At 37.5% G+C, this 24448-nt stretch overlaps 1 protein-coding gene across 2 annotated transcripts in view; it reads left to right on the forward strand.

Annotated features, from left to right (window-relative positions):
• Window positions 1-24448, forward strand: part of DPY19L1 (dpy-19 like C-mannosyltransferase 1) — a 95320-nt gene that overhangs the window by 19936 nt on the left and 50936 nt on the right. For both annotated transcript variants that reach the window (XM_065939101.1, XM_065939102.1), the window contains exons 4-7: window positions 395-532; window positions 3265-3385; window positions 4085-4178; window positions 18187-18244. In XM_065939101.1, coding sequence (XP_065795173.1) covers window positions 395-532; window positions 3265-3385; window positions 4085-4178; window positions 18187-18244 — 411 coding nt within the window. The remainder of the gene's footprint in view (window positions 1-394; window positions 533-3264; window positions 3386-4084; window positions 4179-18186; window positions 18245-24448) is intronic.

Below are 24448 nucleotides of genomic sequence, written 5' to 3' on the forward strand. Positions count from 1 at the left end.
TGTCTTCACAGCCCTGGTTCTGTAGGGCTGTTGCCTTACGCTGAGCTGAGAAGAGCCCTTTCTAACACTGAAAGAAGCCTTTTCTAACTCCTCAATTAGTAAGGGTTATGGGGGTTTCCTAAATGAGCATGTGACTGAGTTATATGACTTTTTAAAGGTTAAAGCTATTTTTGAAGCTGTTTTAAGATCAATTGTTCAATTAAGACAAGGTTATGCTAAAATATGTAAGTTTTTTGCAACCTGAGCATTTACTAGTGATCAAAAACCTGAGAAATTGTAGCTGTTATGTGTGTGATTGCTTTGTTTTGCAAAAACAGTACATTTAAGTTTTATTTTAAGCTAATTCAAGGCATAGTAGTTATGTACTTTTTATTATAACATGTGCTTGTTTCAGGGACTGTATTATTCCTACTTTAAGACTATTGTGGAGGCACCCTCATTTTTGAATGGAGTATGGATGATTATGAATGATAAACTGACTGAATATCCCCTTGTTATTAACACATTAAAAAGGTTCAATCTTTACCCTGAGGTAAGATACTTTTCCAATTATGATTTTTTTTACTTTATAAAGTATTATTTATATTAAATGGTGATTCTAAATCTAAGATCTAATTCAATATATTAAATTTTATCTTTTTTAAAAAAGTAAATGGGTATCTTTTCTTACAAAGGAATATGAAAAAAACATTATTAATTTCTGGGGTCTTTAATGATTTTATGGAAATGAGCATTATGATTGCATGGTTTAGAAAATGTGAAAACTAGATTTGGTATGTTTATAGGTATTACATTACCTTTACATGTCATTTGCCGAATATTCTTTCTTCCTTATCTGAGATTCTTCATTTAATTGGATGCGTTTTTCCCCTGAGGGAGTGGAAGAAGGGAGCTGAGATAGGAAGGCAGTGCTATCAGTAACCATTTAATGCATCCCTAGGCATTCTCCAGGACCTACCTGGGATGTGACTTCCTCAGTGTCATCCTTCTTGAGGTTCTGTTAAGCACGCTTCCCCTTGGCGCCCCCTTCATAGCATGCTGATGCTGCTACGTGTGTTGGCTGATGCATCAGGGCCATGGCTGCCTCAGTGCTGTGAGATCTCAAGCTTGGGCTCAGTATCAGCACTAATCAGGGCTCTTGGTCATTTCCCATTGAGTAAAAGGAGTCTAATTTCCAGATGAACTGAGTTAGCCTGCTTAATTATGGAGGAGATGGAGACCAATAAATAACCACCAAAGTGCTTACTGAGTACTTTCTATGCATGTCTGCATTTACTTTTCCAGCAATGGGATCACACAACACTTTTTTTTATAAGTGCTTTTTGTCTTTTAAGAATATTTAAAACCATCTTCCTAAATCATCTTTTTTCAACAGCATCATTTTTTATGGCTGTAATGCAATCTGCCATTGTTTATTTAGTTCATCCTTTATGAAAATTTCGGTTGTTTTCAACTTTTAAAATACCTTAAGCTGCAATAAACATTCTTGAGGCAAAATCTTTACACATATCCATATGTTTTTTTAAACTCTAAATTTGTGGATGGGGATACACATATACGTATTTTTTTTAAACCATACATTTGTGGATGTGGAACTGTTTAGTTTAACAGAATATAGGGTTTAATGATTTTGGTACATGTTGCCAAAATGCTTTCTAGATAGGATTTATTAATGAAAATTACCACGGGCAGTGTTTTTGAAAATGCTTGTTTCTCTGCATCCTTGCTAATTTAATGGCTAAAAAAATTAAGATCACATGATGTGTTTTGTTCATTGCTATATATTTGTGTATGTACATGTATATTTTCAGTGCTTTGTATTAAATGCATTTTCACTTTTGAAAATAATTGCTTATTCATGCCCTTTGTCTATATTTTTATTGACGCTTTTAAGAACTCATTATATGTAGGAGGTTAATACTGTACTATATGGATACGACATTTTCTCCAGCTTTTTGTTTGCACTTTAGCTTGGTACAGTATGATGTGAATGTATTTTTTCTCTTCAGAGCTATCACGTCTATGAATCTTTCAGATTTATGTTTTTTATTCGTTCATATATGTTAAAAAACTTCATTCTTAATTGTTATGTTTTTGAGATTTACATTTTTAATTTTTCTTGAATACTCAGTTTTGGGACAAGAATCTAACCTTTTATTTTTGCAAAATGGTTTTCTGTGTAACCTAACAGTTGGGTGAGTGGTCCATTTTCTGTCTGCTTCTTTTATTATTTCCAAAATTATACACATCCGCTTTCAACTACTTTGGGACTTTCTGTTCAGTGTCACCTGAGGTTGAGGTCTTGGGAAATAGGCTTTAAGATGGAGATCTGTACCTGAAGTATATAGGGGAACTCCCTTGGGGGCAATATCTGAAGGGGGATGACGGAATTAGGAGGAGGCAGGCAGAGGACTTGAGCGATGATACAGTCACAGCAGAGGCCTCAGCCCACCTCTGGGGACGCTCTGGAACTGGGAAGACCCTACAGAGTTGTCCTGCCTGAAGCAAGGACCTCTGGCCTTTATATCCCCCCCCCCCGTTGACTAGTTATGGCTGCAGTTACCCTTGGGGAGGGTGACCTTCAGTGAATTTACCCTCTACTGCAGAGGGTGGCTCCCAGAGAGAGACCCAGCTGAGGGCTGTCAGCCACCAGCCCTCCCAGCTGCTCAGGGAGAGTGCCTCAGCCCTGAAGACAGACCTGTGGCACTCCACTGCCGCTGCCTTGGTTACTTTGATCTGTCTGACTATTCTTGTGCCAGCGTCACACTATTTTGATTATATAAGTAGCACATTTTATTTGTTAGGACGTTTTCTTCAGTTATCTCCACTTTGTCATTTTTCCATGTAACACATCTCAGTAGACACTTGAGGTTTTGCTTAGCTTTGTTTTATGTTTATGAATTAATTTGAGGAAGAATTCACATCTTGAAAAATTAAATCTGTTCAGGAAGATAGAATATCTTTCTGTTTGTTCAACTCTTGTTTGATGTCCCTTAGTTGAATTTTATAGCTTTTGAAGATTACAGATTTGTATATTTTTTGTTATATTTTATTCTTAGCCATGGGTGAACAGGGGAAGACTGACCAGTGAAGAATCTACATAGGGGACTGTGAAGCTCCTTTTACTAGATTTAAAGAGACCCAGATGGGGATGGTACAGGAAGGGAAAATTTGTCAATTATCAAAATATCTCAAAAATATTCTAGTAAGGAAACTGTTGAGGATACTTTTTTCTTATAATGTCTCCTTCTCTTTTTCAATTAGGTAATCTTAGCCAGCTGGTACAGGATTTATACCAAAATAATGGATTTGATTGGTATTCAAACCAAGATATGTTGGACGGTTACCAGAGGAGAAGGACTCAGCCCGATTGAAAGCTGTGAAGGCGAGTTTCTGTGATACTGTCCTGTTGTCTGTTGCAGTATAATAAATTTACAGCAAACTTAGTGGTGTAAACAACAATTTTATTATGTTTATGGTTTCTGCTAGTAGGGAATTTGAGCAGGGTATAGCATGGTTGGTTTGTTTCTGCGATGTCAGAGGACTCTGCTAGACTCAAGTGGCTGGGAACACTGGAATTAACTTGGAGCTACTTCACTTACATTCTGGCTGCTTTACTGGGGTACCTGCAAAGCTGAGCCCAGCTGACTCTCACTGGAACACCTATAAGTGCCCTTTTCATGCATCTTCTGCTTTTGTATAGCATAGTATCTCAGGGTAGTTAGGCTTCTCATGTGGTAGCTCAGGGCTCCAAGTTGGATACTGCATGTCCTTTTCCATATGGCTTCTGCCATGGTCTGCTGAAGCAGTCACAAGCCCAGCCAGACTAAAAGCAGGGGCACAGACCCCAGACCTCTACAGGAGGAGTATCCATGCATTTGCAGCCCTGTTTTATAACCACTACAGCTATTTCTCTGGTCTTACCTATGTTCCACACTAGTGTCATGTGTTCATATGGGAACCAAGGCAACCATTTAATGTATCTGGCAACCATTTTCAAAATAGTCACATGTTAATGTGAATTGTCAGACACATAAAGTAATCTATAGTTAAAGTGTTGTTTTTTTTTTTTTAATTTTTAAAGGATTGGGAGATCCTGCTTGCTTTTATGTTGCTGTAATTTTTATTTTAAATGGACTAATGATGGCATTGTTCTTCATATATGGCACATATTTAAGGTAAGACTATTCATTTTTAATATGTATGGTTTATACTGTATACTAGAATAGTAAGAACAGTGAAATAATGATTGACTTATAGTTCAGTTTTATGACAGTGTCATTTCTAATATATCTGTTAGTAGATACAAAATTATTTCCCATTTGAATGATTTCACCATTGGCATAGTGAGCCACATTTAAAATAATTTTAAAGGCCTAAGTAGAGCAGGGTGGGGATATTTGATAAATATTAAATATTCATGGGCTTTTGTACATAAGCAGTGTATATTGGTTACATAAAATATTGGGAACATAAGGGAAAGGACCATTTATTGTCAAATGGTGTTAGTGACTATTCTGATAATGTTAAATAGAAATATAGTCTATACAGATATTTAATAACTGACTTCATTTACTTCATAGTTGAACAACATTTCTAAAACTAAAAGATTAGCATATTTTCTGAGTTTTGTGTCTCTATTTCTCCTTTTTTTGACCATTCCTACTACTACTTGTTTGAATTATTTTAGCTTCAGAGTATCTTTAGAATTTTCTTTTTTCACTTCTTCCTGATTCTTTGAGGTCCAGGAGTATAGCGTATGTATGTAATTTTCAATTTGGGTTAACGCATGTGAATCTGCTATTATCCTGTTGTCTTCTTTGCTTTGGAAGTGTGGCATTTTCAGTTTAGTACCTCAAAGATCTCTTGCATCCTAGCTCAGTGTCTGAGTATATACCAGTTACTTGATAAATATTTGTCAAATGAGGAAGCTATTAGATATATTTGCATAAAGATATAAGATACTTTGATGCTAATATTTCTGACTTTGCTCTAAGTAATTTCTTTGAATTATGTAATTAGGGGAGACCAAAATGAAAATTTGTGATTAAAAGATGATGTGAAGAATTTTGTTTTTGAAACAAGATACACAGAACTAATTTAACAGAATTATCTGGTAAGCAGGAGAGGAAGCTGACGTCTGAAGGAAAGCAAAGCCAGGGTGCTTTGTCTCATGAGAAGCCAAAGTTAGATGAGTTTGGGGGGATCTATTCATTTTGCTGAGTAGTACCCAGCTGTCTTTATTGCATTTGGGAAATCAGAGTTTAAGAGAAGTTAAAACATGGAACATGACATTCTTACTAAGTTGCTAACCTATAGTTCTGCTGTTTTTTTAATTGAAAGAAGAATTTCTAAACATTAAAAGTAAGCATGCAGTATCATTTTCTTATAATGCTTACTATAACAATTATTTCAGAGGTTGAAGACACAATATCGGCTGCAGTGAATATGAGACTCTGGTTTTGGTTGAGGGATTTTTGGTGCTTTGGGCCCTGGCCAGAGAGTTTTTAGTCTGCAGAGAGCAGTATTCTCCCTCCATGTTCATTTGTTCAGTCTGCACCTGAAGTGCGTACTAAGCTGTCTCTTTTTGAGACTGCACGTTTGGGTTCTGAGAGCCTGGTGGTGGGGTGAGGTTGGAGATGGCAGCAGGGTGGGCGTGTGTCAGTCGAAGATAGACAACAAGGATAAAGTGCTTTCAGTTCTGGAGGCAGGAGAAATTTGTTCTGTGTGGAGCAGTCGATCTAGCTCTGTCTTGGAGGATCAGAGCATTTTGGATAGGTGGAGGAGAAAAGAACCCCGGGGAGAAGCAAAGGTGGACATGTTGGGATAGGGAGTGGGTAGAAAGCAGATCAGGTTTCGTGGGATACAAATGACTGAGGAGGCATTGTGGAAGATCAGATTGGAGCAAAGAGTTGGGCTGGTTGATGATTGACCTTAATGCCAGACTGGTTGGAAACTTCTTCCAAAGCAAGTGCAGGAAATCAGCATTGTGACCAATAGAGGGACAAGATTCAAAGCTGAGCTATGAACTCATGTGACCTTTGACACCCACCTCACCCCAAAGTCAACCAGTGACCAATTCAGTAGTCTGTCAAACAGGAGGGTGTTACCTCGTAGGGGATTTTAAGATCAGTTTAGTGAGTTGGGACCAGCAATTCCTACTTAGGTGAAAAAAGAATACAAATATAAATAATAACGCATACCATACTTTATAAAATAGGTGTCATTTAGAGAAACTTCTGTTTGTTACTTATTGTATATATGTATATACATGTATGTGTGCTGAGTTGTGGTATAAAGTCTTATTTCTTACTGTAGTTTTAGGCTAAAAAAAAAAAAATCTGTAGACCACTCACTGCTTGGGGTAGCAGGAGGGAGTGACTTTACCTTAAGAGGATTTGGGTCTTTCCAAATAACTGTCTCTGGTTCTTCTCCCAGCTGAGTGCTGGGTCCTGCTTCAGCCGCACCCATTTAACTGCTGTGAGCCCAGCTGGCCCCTTTGGTGTTGTCTGACTCTTGTACCTGGTGGCCTACCCTCTGGAGCTGTGCTTGGGTAAAGAGACCACACTAGTGTCACTTATTTTCATTTCCCTGCATAATCTCTTTGGTCCTGTCCAAACACATCCTAAAATCTAGAATCTTCCAAGCCTCAGCCATCCCCAACTGAGCATTGTGGAGTCACTTTTATTCTCTTGACAGTTACACTGCACCCTGGGGGCCCAGGTGTGTAAATTATATTCTAGTAGGGAGCCTTGATTTACGTTACGATGAATCAAGTCTTCTATCCCTTTTTCTATGATTGTTTTTTCATTGCATTTTTAAATGTTCTTGACATGAATATTTTTTAGAAGTCTCAATTTACTAGATAGTTCTTAATGTTTCCTTCCTTGATTGTTAGGTTTGTCACCCTTCTAATTTTATAAAGTGGGATAAAGCTGCAGACTTCTTAACATGTGGGTTAAGAATAAAGAGGAGGATATTTTCAATTGAATTTAGAATCTTTTTATAAACACGATGTTTCTATTGGGAAATGAAAGTTGAAATTTCTTGAGCAGATTAGAAATTTATGGACAAATTGAGTAGGATGTTTTTAAATCCAGAAGTATATTTGTTTTAAAATAATACATATATAAGTTTTCTGAGGTCAAGTAAGCCAGTTCATTTCACCAGAAATGGAAACGGAAGGGGAAACAGAAAACATAAACAAGCGGTGAAATGGAGCTGGGCTGCCAAGCTCTGACTTGAGGAGATGAAGTAAGATGTTTTTGCAAACACGACCTGTTCATAATATACCTTTTTGTCTGGAATTCTCAGTATTTTACTATTTCTTCAAAATACCTATTGTTAATTATTTTCTACAAGCTGTGTTGTTAAGTCATAGTTACAGTTATGTATTTCATAAGATAATCTGATATTTCTCAGCTGCAGACTAACAGTTTGTAGGTGCCAGTTTCTCAAGACCCCACATGTCTCTGTTCTGCAGAGAGATTGAAACATGTGAGAGTAGTTAGCAAGCAGTTAGGAAAGTCCTCATTGCTTCTTGGAGAAACTCATTCATTCCTGCGAGATGGAATTCTCTTATTGATAAATGCCAAAAGCTTTTCTTGTTGGACTTGAAGGGCAGATGTCATGCAAGTAATATTAATCCTTTTCTTCTTTGTTGTTTGATGTTAGTATTATTCTAGAAATTGAGATTGTTAAGTAAGAATAGTTTGGATGGTATATAACTATTTATTCACCCTGAAGTTATGGTGTGCTGGTAAATGTTTAACAGGCAGCTCTCTGGAAAAAATACATATTAAATAAAATTTATCATAAATTTTATTGATATAAAAGAGGTATACAAATAATAAGAGAGTTTCTAAACAGGATTTCTTTTTTCTTTTTTCTAAATAGCTCACCAGAGATACTCTGACTAGTTAAATGAAAAAGGGATGTGGTCCTGGGATACAGAGATCTTGTGGAATTAGGGAACAGGAAACCAACTATTTGGGCTTAATAAAAACTGAAACTGGGGATTTGAAAGGCCTTTTACCCAAGGAGGCCTAGCCTGTCCGTATCCTCTCACTCTCCTTTTCACTCCTACTGGACTGTCTTCTGTCTCTGTTACTTCTCTGATAGAGGTGTCTGTCTGGCTGTGTGTGTATGTGCTCCAGAAGTACATCTGTTTCACAAGTTTGTTGGCTTTAATCATTTTGCTTTCCTTTGAAGTTTAGAGGAATTCAAAACAAACCTTGAATATTTCTATCAGTGGAAACCTAATATAGGACAGAGTTAGCCCTGAAAGAGGGATGTCCCTTAGAAGATGTGTTTTTGTTTTAGGGCTCATCATCCCCCTATTGGTTTTATTGAGTTCATCCCTACTTGTACGAAGTATTTATTCATTATTTGTCCCTATCCTTTGGTCTGTCTTTTTCTTGATTCCTTCCCTTCTGCCAAGGAACATCTCTTCATTTTCCTCTCAGAGGACAAAATGGAAACAAGATTCTTTGACTGAACTACTGCTTGGGTGTCCTTGTCACCCCCAGTCTAATCTTTAAAGCTCCTATTCCTTGCTCTACTGCAATCTGGCCTCACCATGGCAAGAATGTGGTCCCATCCACCTGTACCTCCAGCCCCTTCTGTGGAGATTATCTGGCAGCCAGGCCAAGCCACTCTTTTGTCTGGTTTTAGTCTAAGGATGGTACAATAATGACATGAAGCCTTTCAGGGTTTTCACAGAGAAGTGCTGTGCCCAGCACTTTCTGCTTAATTTTTTCTTTACTCTCTCACTGATTATGATTATGGCTGCCACCATCTTTAGAGTTTCTGTAGAGAGGTATAGAAACTGTAGCTGAAGGATGGATAAAAATCCTTTCCCTACAATTCATAAGACAAAAAATAGAATCATTATAGCACCTAATTTTGAGTATGATTTTTAGATCATGTTATAGAATCTTTGAGCCCTTTTCCATTCAGTGTTCTCCAGGGTGCCCAGAAAATACTTCTTTTTGGTTTTGAGGCTCTTTCAGCATTTGGCTTTCTATTCTAGATTAAGCATCATCTGAGCATATCTTCTGTAGAAAACAGTGCTGCTGCTGCTCCTAAGTCACTTCAGTCGTGTCTGACTCTGCGCAGCCCCGTAGACGGCAGCCCACCAGGCTCCCCCATCCCTGGGATTCTCCAGGCAAGAACACTGGAGTGGGTTGCCATTTCCTTCTCCAATGCATGAAAGTGAAGAGTGAAAGTGAAGTCGCTCAGTCATGTCCGACTCTTCATGACCCATGGACTGCAGCCTACCAGGCTCCTCCGTTCATGGGATTTTCCAGGCAAGAGTCCTGGAGTGGGAGGCCATTGCCTCCTCCGAGAAAACAGTGAGCAGTGAGTAAAGCTGATTCTGAGGCCACCTGTGCTGCCTGTTACCTCTCCAGACCCTGCTGTCTCCCTGGGCTTTTGTTTGTTGTTCTCCATGGAAAATACTTTTACTGAACTTTACTTTTAGGGCTATATGAAACCCCTTATTTTATGTTTCGTGCATCTCTGTGATTATCTACTATAGTACCCACTATCCTCTCTTAAAAAATAATAAGATGTAGTGTTTTATTTCTTTTGGTAATGAATAAGAATGTCTGTTTTCATGTTACCTGGGACATTTTTATGATTGTTTTACTTAGAGTTCTTTGTCCAGTGAAAATCAGCAAGTTCCCAAATAAGTTTATTGAGCTATTTTTTTTTATTCTATTCTACAGCTGGGTATGAGACTTATTAGTGTGATTTTTAAAGTTAATTGTCGTTATTTTCTGTGTTGGCTTTTGTGATGAAATGAAGCACCAGTCCCTTGCCCTGTCTGTCCCCATCGCCGTTCCATTTCTTTGTCCAGAGGAATCACTCTCAGAGAGTAGTCCATATTTATATTGTTATGACTATATAAATATCGCACGCTGCTTAGTTACGTGCTCGGCTCTGTGCTTGGCCCACTGAGTGGTGTCTGACTTTGTGACCCCGTGGAGTGCAGCCCGCCAGGCTCTTCTGTCCATGGAATTTTCCAGGCAAGAATACTGGAGTGGGATGCCATTTCCTCCTCCAGGGGATCTTCCGCACCCAGGGATCAAACCTGCCTCTCTTGTGTCTCTTACATTGGCAGGCAGATTCTTTACTGCTGTCCCTCCTGGGAAGCCCTGAGTCTGGTAGGGTAAATAATTGTTTACGTGGAAACATTTTTTTCTTGTAATTAAGAGTCATCTGTTATTTTGTTTTCCTTCACTTTTTGTATACCGATTAATTATAAACCACAAGTAAACTGTAAAACAATTTATCTGTTGCCAAATATATAAAATTTACCATTTCAGTTCTCCCACTCCTAGACCTTGGGGCCTCTCTCCCGGAACCTTGTGTCTTTTGGTTCCACACTATACTGGTCATTAGTTTGACTGGCTTTAGAAAAGTTCATTTGGGTTTTTCCTAAAAAACCTGAATAAACTTTTTGGCCAACTCAGTACTTTAGTTTTCTTCAGACTTTGTTCCACTGTCTTCTAAGATTCACTATGGTTTTTCGAAAGTTAGGTGCTGTTCTGACATCAGTTCCGTTTGTACCTGGTTCATTTTTTCTCTCTGGCAGCTTTTGGATTCTTTTTTCCACGTCTTAAATAAAGGTCATGATGTAGTAGATTTTGTTTCATTCTTTATATCAGATACTCTAAAGGCTTTGTTCCTCTGCACATGTGCATTCTTCTGGGGGAAACTTTCTATATTATTTCTTTGATGACTTTCTCTTCTCCATTGTCTCTTTTCCTCAAAATCCTATTGTTTGGATAGGGGACTCTTGGATTGAAATAAAATTTTATGTTTTTTTCTCCCCTCCCTTATTTTACATTTTATGTTTTACTGTAATTTCTATGAAATTTCCAGCTCTTCTAAAGAGTTCTGAGCTTGAAATTTTATTTTGTTTTTTTCCATTGTCTCTCACCTGCAGATCCTCCTTCAGTTTGTATTGTGAGAAAAGCCTGGCCATTCTTTAGTAGATCATAGCTACTCATCAGAAAATGCCTTTTCTTTCACGTGAGGAACCAACCAGTCACAGAGTGCAAAGAAAATCCTCTTCTGGTTTTTTGTTCTTCTGTTATCTTCCTTGGCCATTGGAGATTCTTAGTGGCTTCCTTGATACTAGAATTTTTTTTTTTTTTTGAACAACTTTATTTATTTCTAAATAGGTTCCAAACACTTTGAGGACCTGGAAGATTAGTCTGTAGTCAGACCTCCCTTTTAATTTTGCTTAATGCCCTCCTTTCTTCCCTGGTAGCTTGGCTGGTAAAGAATTCGCCTGCAGTGTGGGAGACCTGGAATCAATCCCTGGGTTGGGAAGATACCCCTGAGAAGGGAATGGCTACCCACTCCAGTATCCTGGCCTGGAGAATTATGGACTGTATAGTCTATGGGGTCACAAAGAGTTGGACACAACTGAGCGACTTTCACTTTTTTTTCTGTCCTGAAGTGAATAGTCAGAGTTGATATAACCAATTTTCCTACATGTCCTTCTAATGACCCAACCCAAGTCACCTATGAAGTGATGCAGTAGTTTTTTTTTTTTTTTCTTTTTAGGCTCTGTGGCAGAACTAAGTTTTTATATCAAGTTTTTACTCCTCCCTATCCCTTCACCTGTTTTAAGGAAAAGTTGAATTTCTTATCCTTTCTGCTAATTTTACTTTTACTTGACGTTTTTTGTTCTTCATTAATGAATCAGCATTTACTGTTTACACAGGCTGGATTTTTGGTTAAAGATGTGTCTTAAATAGACTGTGAATTGTATCAGCTCAAACTTCTCCAGTTCCATGTTTTTTTTGTTTTTGTTTTTTTTTATGTTCTATTAGCTTGATGGGCTAGCACATCTTTAATCATTTGGTATAACAGTTGTATATGAATATTTAAAAGATAAGTATTTCTCTTCATCATGCATAAATTGATGAAAGTTATTAGTTGAAAATATTGGTGTCTTTTCTACAAAATCTGCCTCCTCTTGTGTCATTATCTCAGCAAATGACACTAACCACACTGTTTGTTGCCCAAGTCTGAGCCTGAGAAGATATCCATAACTATCCCCTTTTGTTACCTCTGACATCCAAGTAGTCACAAAATCCCATTGGTTTCTTTCTTCAGAATATCTCTGGCATCCCTGTACTTCTTTCTCCCCCCCAGCATTCTGTCTCCCTGGGACAGTCTTACATTCTCTCTCGCTCTCTCTCTGTGGGATCCCCCAGCATCACTCTTACTAGGATACCATGGTATTCTCTCTTAGGCATCTCTCTTCCTGAAATCTCTTCTTCTGCCATCAGTCCTGTTCCCCACCAGGCTATTTTACTCACTGCAGTCGTTGTGATTTCATTTGAGGGACTATAACAAGTACAGTGCTACTGGAGCACAGGTTTTGGGGTAGAAGGAAGAATAGTGAAAGGGATCTGGAGGTATATGCACAACCAGATCCCACACAGCATCCTCGACATGTTTAGGTGTTTGAATTTCCTCCGGAGAACAATGGAATGCCAGTGAAGGATTGAGTGAATAGTTAGTGTCGTTGTATTCATTTATTTGTAATGATGGCATAATGTGGAGAATATACTGTAGGAGGAGTGAGCATGGATGCACAGCCTGATGAAGCTATGCAGGAAGGTGTTGCAGCTGCCCATGGGGAAGGGGGTGGTGGCCGGAGCTAGTTTAGTGGGGGTGGGATGGAGAGAAACGGACGGTCTCCGAGATATTTGGGAGGCATAGTTCATGAGGATTTGTGATGGACAGGTTTTAAAAATTTTGTTTTATGATTTTAGGACAGCACAGGTCTGCAATTGGTATAATATTCTCCAGTGGTGCTCGGCCGAGGGTTAAGAAACTCGGTGTGCCTTTGAGGTGGGAGAAAGCTGTGAATGAGCTAGACTGTTGGGAGATGACAGCTCTGAGGAGAGCATGTGAGAGAAATGAGCTCTGATGAGCCGGGTTTAATGAAGATGACAATAGAGGAGACTGCTGGCCTCACCTCTGGGCCTGGAGCCATGTAGGAGCCTGACAGAGTGCCTTTCCCAGCAGAGAGAGGTTTCAAGGCAGGAGGGGAGGAAGCCTCTGGGCAGAGGCTGAGCTGCTGGGGAGGAAGTTGTGCATCATGGAGTGGAGGTCCCAGTACCAGTGACAGGAAATGTATGTTTAACCACACTGTTCCCCAAAATGAATGCCAGCAGTGTTCTCATTGAAGACTTTTCATGTTTTCATTTACTCTAAAGATACCTTTTGAATCTCCTTCTTAGGAGAGGCTCCCGGTATTTGGCACTGCAACAGTTGCAGTGATGTATCAAGAAGTTCACAATCCTGTAAATAAAACTTTTTCTTGGTCCTAGCAGACAAAGAGTTAAATTAAAGGCATTGATTATTTGTTTATAACAGACTGGCAGGACCAAGCTGAGAACTTTTCTCAGCCCTCCTGATTCTCATTCTCTTTCGCACCTTTTATTTTCTCTTTTCTTAATGTTCAAAATATCCCTGCCCCTAAGAGAGGGCTTCCCTGGTGGCTCAGTGGTAAAGAACCCGCCTGCCAAACAGTAGTAGTGGGTTCCATCCCTGGATCAGGAAGATCCCCTGGAGGAGGAAATGGCAACCCACTCCTGTATTCTTGCCTGGAGAATTCCATGGACAGAATTCCATGGCGGGCTACAGTCCATGGGGTTGCAAAGAGTCATGCACAACTTAGTGACTAAACAATAAAAAAGTTCAAAGGAGGATGCTCAGCTCTCAGTCAGGTCTGGTGGGTTGGCAGGTGCTGAGGCTTTACCTCTCAAACTCGAGACTTGAAATCCTCTTGATTGATTTGTTTCTAAATTAATCTTTCATATTCTCTTTCTTAAGCATTTATACAAGTGTAATTTAATATCAGGCTTCCCTGGTGGCGTAGCGGTAAAGAATATGCCTGCAATGCAAGAGATGGGGGTTTGATCTCTGGGTCGGGAAGATCCCCTGGAGAAGGAAATGGGAACCCACTCCAGTAGTCTGGCCTGGGAAACCGCATGGACAGAAGAACCTGGCGGGCTGCAGTCCGTAGGGTCGGAAAAGAGTTAGACACCACTTAATGACTAAACAACAATGATTACTTTTGTGTCTTTATTTTGAACTTTGCATGTTTCATAATTCTTTGGTATATAGAGGTAAAAACCACAATGATTAACAGAGCCTACCAAAATGTGATGACTGGTTTAAATCCACTTTACAGAAAGATTTGAGAAAGAAGAAAATTATAAGATTATTAAACATTAGAATTGATAAATATTTTTAAGATTTTTTATGTTCTTATCCTTTTATTTTATATCTAAGGAAATTAAGGTCCAGAAGGTTAATTGGGATGTATGAATAACTGTGGTAAATGTTTACCAAGCTTAGAATGCTTTAAAATTTGCACAATAGGAGCTTTCATATTTTCTGACAGTTGGTGGTAATATTGCAGAAGAAACTTTTTTTTTTTTTAACCACTAGGGAATGCTGAAATAGCAACTAATCAACTGTAATGGAAAAAAAAAATTAATTTCAAATATTCTGATTGCTACATTTTTTCTGTTTAGCAAAATAAAAATGACCTATGTGATAGTCTTTAAGCATCAGAGGGTAGGAAGTTAAACACTGGGAACACTGTTTTGGATTTATTGCAAGTCATATCATTTCCTAATGATTGGAACTTAGAACATTCCTTGTAGATAAGCAAAGTTTATTCTCTGGTCTTGTCTATGCAGAGCCACAATATACCAGAAAATCTGCCTCTCTGCCTGGTTAAGCAAAGCTGTCTGTAATCATAAAAGATGCTGCACTATAATCTTATTATAGGAGAACGTTGTAAAATTTTGAGGTGGGGAAGACCTTCACAGACAAGCCAGGAAATGCAGAAAGAAAAAAGAAAAAATATTGACCTTTTACTATAAAATTAGCTACATAAAGTTAAATTTTTTATTGTAGAGTAAGGTTTTGTCACATATATGACAGTAAAAAATGTATATCCCTGTATTAAAAAGCAGAGACATTACTTTGCCAACAAAGGTCCGTCTAGTCAAGGCTATGGTTTTTCCAGTGGTCATGTATGGATGTGAGAGTTGGACTGTGAAGAAAGCTGAGTGCCGAAAAATTGATGCTTTTGAACTGTGGTGTTGGAGCTCTTGAGAGTTCCTTGGACTGCAAGGAGATCCAACCAGTCCATCCCAAAGGAGATCAATCCTGGGTGTTCATTGGAAGGACTGATGCTGAAGCTGAAACTCCAATTCTTTGGCCACCTCATGTGAAGGAAGAGTTGACTCATTGGAAAAGACCCTGATGCTGGGAGGGATTGAGGGCAGGAGGAGAAGGAGATGACAGAGGATGAAATGACTGGATGGCATCACCGACTCGATGGGCATGAGTTTGAGTAAACTCCGGGAGTTGGTGATGGACAGGGAGGCCTGGTGTGCTGCGATTCATGGGGTCGCAAAGAGTCGGATACGAGCGACTGAACTGAACTGAACTGAATCTTTAAATAAATAATCTAAAACAGAAAATCCAATAGAAAAACAGGTAAGAATGTGAACAGAACAATTCACAGAAGAGTAAATAAAGCAAAATAAAACAACCCACTGACATAATGCTTTCTACAAATAGGCAGGAAGAACAAATCAAAATAACAGTGAGAAAAAATCTCCACCCTTCCTATGGGCAAAATGTAAAAGGGTCGGGGCACATTGGGTTCTGTGTTATATCGAAATCAACCCCTCATACACTGGTGAGGGTGTGGACTGGAGTGGCTGTTTTGGAAAGTCTGCATTCTTTGACTTGACAGTCTCACAGGTCTATCTGATAGGAGTAAAAACACTATTTTTTACATGTGCAAGATGTTATTTTATCATTTAAAAAATTATAACAAGGAACTGAAAAACATCTGTATGACCAATAACAGGGAAAGGGCGGAACAAATTGCAAAGTGTTTGTACTGTGCAATGTATGACATCTGTTGAAAAGAATGCTTTGGGTTAAATGTATGGATTAGTAATAACAGATTAATTAGGAAAGGCACATTTTGGAGGGATGTTAATAGTATAATAACACTAAAACATGTTTTTGTATGGTTATAGAGAAGGATTTGGAAGGATGGACACATAACAAATGTTGTTACTGATTGTCTTTGGTGAATAGGATTGGAGGAGGGTTGCTGGCAGGAAATCATTTTTTAAAAATATATAGATCTATGGCTTTTTGTCTTGTTAGAATATGTTCAAATTGTTAAAACATATGTGTTTCTTTAATACCTAATATTTAAACATCTAATTATCTAAATCCATAACTCATTCTTTTTCTTGAAAAGTTTATTTTCAGTGGTGCGTCATTGCCACACGCAGGCTTTCTCTAGTTGCAGTGAACAGGGCTACTCTCTAGCTGCAAAGCCTGGGCTCTAGGGTGGGCAGGTTTCAGTAGTTGCGGGGCGCGGGCTCAGTGGCATGTGGCATGTGGAATCTTCCTGGGTTAGGGATCAAACCCGTGTCCCCTGCATTGGCAGGCAGATTCTTAACCACTGGACCACCAGGGAAGTCCCCATAATGCTTTCTTAAGCTTCCTAAAGTCTCATCACTTGCAGTGAGCCTGGAGTTTGCCTGTTTACTGGTCTTTTGAAGTAGCCATGCTATGCCTCTTGAGGAGAGAACCCCAACTTCCAACTCCTGTCCTGTACCCTTTCTAGCTCCTTTATCTGCCTTTCTTATTTCTGTAATCCATCACTCCTCTACTGCCTGGCCAGCATGCTTTTTCTTTGCCCCTTTGTATTTCATTTGTGCCGGTCCACGTTAATAACCAGTGGAGAAAGATCACACAGCGTTACTGTTAGTGTCTCTGTGACAATTTGTGATCTTGAACTTCTTTGATCCCTTAAAGAGGGCTCTACAGCCCTTCTGTTTTCCCTCCTTATCTCTCTCCTAAGTGCAAGTGGTATTCAGACACCTCCTGCTCCACGTTCCTTAGACCTTTAGCACTGCTCCCTGTTCTCTTGAGCAGCAAGTGGCTCTGTGCCCTAACTCTGGGGAAAATAGCAACTCTGTAAACTCCTTGCCACTAAACATGCAGACTCCACTTCCCTCTTGAGCCAAGGCTGACTGTCCCTATGTGCTGGGGATCCCAGCCCTACCTGTTTCCTTCTGGGGATGTTGGGGAGGGTATATGTTCTTGGTATATGAATTATCCCTGCCATCTCACATATCGCCTCTGTGTTTCCTCATTCGTACACCCTGAAGAATAAACATAATGGCCTAGAACACCTGTGTCTGATTCTTTGCTGCTTTTCTGTGATATACACATATTACTGGATGGATAGAAAGAAGGAATGATATCTGGGTAGAATTACAAGAAAGCAACATGAGCTAAAGAGAACTCAAAGACCTCAAGAGTAGAGATGAAAGAAATGATGAAACAAACTTGAAAACAGCCTTCCTTTCCTTTGCGCAGATGCTTTTGGTCAAGGTCAGAGGAGAATGGGGATGTATTTCATCTTTACCTGAGCAAATGAAGCTTTAACTGTTAGGACTGTCAAGCTATACCATTGTGGTTTCTTAGCTAGCAGTATAAACCAGTTTCTCATATTTTGATGTTTGTGTTATGTTTTCCAATTTTTTGAAAACGAATGGTAAAACTTAATCTATAAACTAGTGTTTCGTCAGCATGTATAAAGGTAGCTTGGAGATGGGGTTTGGGAAGTACTGAATTAGTTAAATCTTTAACATGCTAAGACACTTTGTGAATTGTGTGGTGATTTCCAGTTTTCTGACCATAAAGCACTTTTCTGTACTAGCTTCCATCCTTTCTCCTGAATGTATATTATATGCAAAGAAAAATAGTTGGTACTAAAAAAGTTTAAAAAATGAAAAAAGAAAGATCAGGTTGCATGGTGCACAGTAACATGATGAATAAGAATTTTTTTATTCCTTGTCAGTTTCTGTTTTTCTGTATATTTTGAGGATGGAAAATGATTTTTTAAAAAACAAAACTTTTTTTTTTTTAAACTAATGATACGTTAGAGGAAATAAGCTGTTTTGTAAACAACAGAGTTCTAGTGTGGCTAAACTAAAACTTTTTATAGTACTAGCAGATTATCATGCTATGTTATTTCAGGGTTTTATTAGGATTGACCTGGTTTCTGTTACTGGAGTTACATTTTCTTATATTCTTTTCCAGCGGCAGCCGTTTAGGAGGCTTGGTTACAGTGTTGTGCTTCTTTTTCAATCATGGAGAGGTAGGTAGTAAACAAATATTTTCAAACTGTTTAGTGGTTTTTACTTCTAGAAATACGATTTTCATTTAAGTATTTTTTAAAATTTTGAGACATTTTGCTAATACAAAATTTTACCAATATAAAATATAGAAATATATAGGCATTTAGGTTTCTTTAATTTCTTTAAATTTAATCTATAGTAGCAGTCTTTAAATGTTTACTCTTATTTTGATTCAAATTTTTAACACTAGCATTTATCTTAAATTTTATAACCATTGTATCTTTTGCTACGTTTCTTAGTGGCTTAAAGAAATAGTGGGTCTGTGTTAATTCTGTATATAATTTAAAATTGTGAAAACTCTTGTTTTAACTGTAGTAAAAATAAACTAGCCATGTATCCATTAACTTCTTGTGGGGGGTAGCTTTTTGATGCAGGAGCTATAGCATATGTTTCTATTTTAATGCATTTATATTAAATCTTGATATACTTTTAAGTGTCCTTTGCAGAATGTTTTATTGTGTCTATAAACTTGTGCATGTATCCAAGTTCTTTTCTAAAGAGAATAGCATTGTAAAAAGAATAGACTCTGCATCCAGGCTACCTGTGTTCAAATCTTGACTCTGCCATTTAGTGACTGAGTGACCTGGGCAAGCCCTTTAATCTCACCCACCCTAGTTTTCTCTTTGTAAATGGTCATAACGATGTTATCCATCTCATTGGATTATTGGGAGATAAAATACGTTCATATTTGTAATGTGTCTCGAACAATGTTTGACACATAGTTGCTACTAAGTAATTATTAACTTGTGTAATTGTTTATATTATCATTGGTAACTTATTTTAGGTTAAATTTTAATATAAATTCAAGATGCCAATGAAATCCTTCCACTAAATTAATTATAATTATAAATGAATTTCTAGTAATATATATATATGTGTGTGTGTCTAGTTTTCTTTCATGAAAGTTTTCTTTGAAGGGAATTCTCATATAAAAGGTCAGGTTGCTTTGTGTGAAGTAACTTAATCCTTTTAAGTGTTTCCACGCTGCCTACAATATTTGAATATATACATGTTACAAAGCTCTGAGGGTAGTCATACAAAAACTAAATTGTAGACTCAGGGTTGGACTTATTTTTCCTACTATTTAGTGTATTACTAATGAAACTTAAACTAGCACATGCGTAGTATTTAAAATCATAGAAATTTAAAGCTAGAGTGACTTTATAAATTAGAGTTATTTCACAATTGATTGCAATATGACATCAATCAATTGATTTGCTCTGAAGTTTGAACAAAGAAAAAAAGAATTATTTGACTCTTTTTGACTGTGGATGCTGCTTAGTGACTTGGTGTGGACCATAAAACGTTTGGAAGCACAAATCTGTAAGAATGCCCTCAGAAATAGGAAATAATTGTTTAACAGTGGAAGAAAGGAGCATTGGATGTTCACAGTGAGATGCTGAGAAGAAAGAGATTATTGAAAATTTTGAACCCAAGGCACATTTTTTAAATATTACCATCTCTTAAGCAGAAAGGTCTACTGTGTTATTCTCAGTGTAAATTAAGGGTTGTTAATTTTTGACTGTATGTTTTTCTAATAATTTTGATACTCATGTAGCATGACCATCTTCTTAGCAAAGTCTTTTCAGTTTTTAACAATGAAATAGATAGCTCAGTTCATTTTTCAGGTTGGTGGATTTTTTTTTTTTAAACACTTTTTAGCTACTTGATACATTGAAACATACCTAGGGTTTACTTTCTACTTAGGAAAAGATTAACTAAATGAGATTAGAATTAAAACTGTAGTTTTCCTGAATTAGTTAAGTAAATAATTGTACTTATATCAATGACTATAGCTTTAAAGTATGTAAGTGACCATTTTGAGTAATGATATTAATTGAGAACATAAACTGTAGTTTTGGATAAAATAATTGTGAGATCTCAAGTAACTGAAAACTATTTTATTATTACTTTTTGTTTGGTTTTCAGATTATAAGATTTCCAGGCTCTTGTTTTCTTCTGGTTTTTAAAGTGTTGTTTAAAGTACATAGTTTTTATATTGTGTGGGGGGGAGCCCAGCATCTACTCTGGTTGCAACTATTCATGTATTTAGTGAACTTTTCCAGAGAATTACAGCGTGTGTCCCACTGGAATATCTGGCTGTTTTCTAAGTGGTACCCTTCTTTCTTAGAAGAGTTATTTAAATCATGTGAGTGAGTGGTTTATGTGTGAAAAAACAGTTGTGAATTGTTTTCCTGCGTTTAAGTTCTATTTCCATTATTTAATTTGCTCTGTAATCGAGTCTAAGGTAGTATTTTTGTTTTCATTGTTGCTGTTTAGTTGCTAAGTCACGCCCAACTCTTTCGCAGCTCTGTGGACTGTCGCCCACAAGGCTCGTCTGTCCACAGCATTTCCCAGGCAAGAATGCTGGAGTGGGTTGCCATTTCTTTATATGATGTACTGTCTGAAGTATTCCTTTCTCAGATGGTTTTACAAGGGGAAATTTTTGCTTTAATAAAAGAACTACAAATTGTTTCGCATAAATGATTAATCAAATTATTTAAAAGGAAAATTTAAACCCTCAAATCTGAAAAAATGTGAAAACACAATAAAGAAGCTATTAGTGGCTCATAGTAATGATCAGTAATATTGAGGCTATATACAAAATTTTTATTTTATAATAAAAATTATGCAGATGTTTTACTTATCCAGCTTTTTAATTAAATGTTAATTTTGTTCCTATTGAGAATTTTTGCTAAGATGGAAACTAACAATTTTGCTTGGCTTTTAAAATGTTTTCTTATTAAAAGATGTATAGCATTGGTTGATTTTTAGCATGTTAATTGAAAAGCACTTAGATGGGTACATTAAAAAACCTAAATGCAGTACTTTTCTCCAGTTTTTGACTGTTAAAAATTTACTTTATGTGAAATACGTTTGTTTAGCTTTCTATGATGAGGTTTTTTTCTTGCCAATTTAAGGAACTTTTTCTTTCCTCTTTTCCTCTTCCTCCCTTTCATTTCTAATGATGGTAAGGACATTTGTTCTGGGTCTTCTGTTTATTCAACTGATTTAAAACAACATATATAGCCAAATCACTTTGCTGTATAATAGGAATTAACAACACCGTAAATCAACTATACTTCAAAAAAAATAAATAGGGAAAAAACAACAGGATATACCGAGTGCCTACCCTGTCAGGACCTGTAGAGGCTGCAGATGTTTCAGTTAGTAAAACAAAGGTCCTTTGTGGATGTGAAGGTGGAACAGTCTTCTGCTAAAGGTGGGGGGGTTGGGGGGGGTCTCCTGATTTGTTTGGGGAGAAGCAAGGAGGCCATTTTGGAGGAGCAGAGAGTGGAAGGTATAAGGCCAGACAGTGAAAGGTGGAAGGTGGGATGTGGAAAGAGCCGATTCTGTAGTCCTATCAGTCATTGTAAGGTTCATTTGGAGCAGATGGAAAGGCCATGGAGGGTTATCTACAGATGAGTGACATGATTTATATTAGTTTGGTAGATAGTGTAAGTGCAAGATGTATTATTTATTCAGGCTATTGAGTGCCGTGTGTATTTGTGAAACTTAACTCCAAAAGTCCAAAAACAGAGTGTGTGCTAGTCTTCCGTTGATGTATTTTGAAGAGTAGTAATAGCTTCTAATGTGGTAGAAAACTAGCCCACAACATCTTTCATGACCTGGCCCCTTCTGGGTCTCTCCACTCTAGGGCATTTTCTTTTTGCCTCAGTCCCGCTGTCCTTCCTTCCTCCAGTTCGCAGAAAGGACTGCTCCTTTTCCTGTCTCAGGGCCTTTGCACATGCTCTTTCCTGTGTCCTGCATATTTCCCTCTCCCTGTGTCTCCTAATCTATGCCTGGTTAACTCCTAGTCATCTTTCAGAGCTGGATGTTTCAATTTGGGTTTTGGTGGTGTTCTTCATCTCTTCCTGCAGATCTGGGTTTCCATCTGGTGTAATTTCTCTTCAGTGTTAAGAACTTTATTTAGCATTGTGGTGCAGATCTGCTGCCAATAAGTTCTCTTAGCTTTTGCCTTTCTAAAAACATCCTTATTTTCCTTCTTTTTTTTTTTTTTTTTTTGCTGGATAAGAATTCTGGGTTGAAAGCTTTATGTTTAAGCTCTTTAAATGTCATTCTTTGTCTTCTGGCTTCCATTGTTTGAAAAGTCATCTATCACACTGTTGTTTCCCTGAATGTAATATGTTTTCTATAGAGGTTTGAAGCTTTCTTTTTGTATTTGATTTCTCTTGGTTTGATGGTGATGAACTTAAATGTGGTCTTCTTTGTATGTATCCTGCTTAGGTTTCACTGAATATCTTTGTTCCATAGGTTGATTTTTTAAATCAGTTTTTAGAAAACTTTAGCAAATATCTTTTGTTCAGATATTTTGTCTTCCCCATTCTCTTTCTTACTGTCTTTGAGGTTTCCAATTCCATGTATGTTCAGCTTTTGATGTTGTCCCACAGGTTTTTGGTACTTTCTTCATCTTTGTTTGTTTGTTTGTTTCTCTTTGTCTCTATTTGGATATATTGTTTTGCCGTGTCCCTGAGTTCATTGATAGTTTATTCTGATACATTGTCTGCTTTAATGCCCATCCAGTGATTTTTTTTTTATTTTAGATATTATAAATTTCAGTTTTTCCCTGAGCTTCTATTTCTCTATTGAAAATTCCTATCTGTTCACCCATTTTATCCATCTTTTTCTGTGAATTTTTAAACCCAATGATTATAGTTAAATTCTCTGTCTGCTAATTTCAACATTAATGTTCTCTGTGGATTTAAATTTTCTGACTAGAATTTACTTTTGATTGTGGGTTATATATTTGATTTTACATGTCTCATACATTTCTATTTAATGCAAGATATTTTGTATAACAGAATGATAAAGCCTGAACTAAATAATTGTTTTGCTTGTTTTTTGTTTTTTTTTTCCGTCCGAGAGGGAGTATCTTTTCCTGTGTTGGGTATATAGGGTGAGGGCCAAGAGCTTGGATCCCACCATGAGTCTTGCTAAGCTGGGCTGTAGTTTTAATTTAAAATTTCCTCCAGTTTCAAATGAATGAAGGAGATTTCTGCCCTGTGACTCAATCTCCAGTTTCCCAGATGCTGACTCCAAGGTATGATCTCTTTGGTCTTACAAGCAATTGAATTTGGAAGAGGTTAATTTTTAGCTTTTTAGTATCAGTCCATCACTGGATTCAACTTCAGCAGTTTTCTGGAAGCTAAGCACAACATGAGATTGTGACTTGGCTCTGCCTTTTGACTGCTCTTCAGTGCTTCTTCTTTTTTCAAGGTGTGTTTTTTTTTTTTTTTTATGTTGACCGTATTTTAAAGTCTTTACTGAATTTGTTACGATATTGCTTCTGTTTTCTGTTTTGGCTTTTTGGCCATGAGGCAGGGGGGATCTTAGTTCCCCAACCAAGGATAGAATCTGCACCCTTGCATTGGAAAATGAAGTCTTAACCACTGAACTGCCAGGGAAAGTCCCTGCTTGTCTCTGCTTCATCACCCTAAATCTGAATATCAAATTAATTTAGTATTGTTTGTTGCAAAGACAATTCTTCTTCCAATTGAATTGTATTGATGCTTTTGTCATTAATCAAGTGACTGAATATCGGTAGATTGGTTTTTAGACTCTCAAATCTGCTCCAGTTTGGCTGTTTGTCTTTAAGTCAGTATCACACTATCTTAAATATTGTAGCTTTAAAAGTTTGATATCTGGTGGTAAAAGTCTCTAACTTTTTTTTTCCAGTGTTGTTTTAGTTAGTCCAGGTTCTTTGTATTTCCATATGAATTTTAGAATCAGTTTTCCATGATTCCTCCTTCCCTCAGCAGATATACAACCTGCTGGGACTTTTGTTATTGCCTTGATCTCTAGATCAATTTAGGGAGAAGCGGCATTCTAAATATATCAAATCTTCCCATCTGTAAACATAACTATTCTTCATTTATGTCAATCTTCAATTGTTTCAGCAGTGTTTTATATGTTGCAGTTTTTGTTAGATTAATTCCTAAGTTGTGTGTGTGTGTAGGCACGCATGTGTATTTTGGTACTATTCTCTGCCCTTTGGATATGTCCAGTGTTCTTTATTTATTTCCCTCAGTGTTCTTTGAACACTTACTCTCTTGCTCAAAAAGCTGTTTCAAAATCACTTAGTACTTTCCTGTCCCTAGATTTGGAATCAGCTGTTTTCCAAGGAATCTTAGATCCTGCTGGTG

The sequence above is a fragment of the Muntiacus reevesi genome, chromosome 6 (genome assembly GCF_963930625.1).
Source record: "Muntiacus reevesi chromosome 6, mMunRee1.1, whole genome shotgun sequence".
Taxonomy (NCBI): domain Eukaryota; kingdom Metazoa; phylum Chordata; class Mammalia; order Artiodactyla; family Cervidae; genus Muntiacus; species Muntiacus reevesi.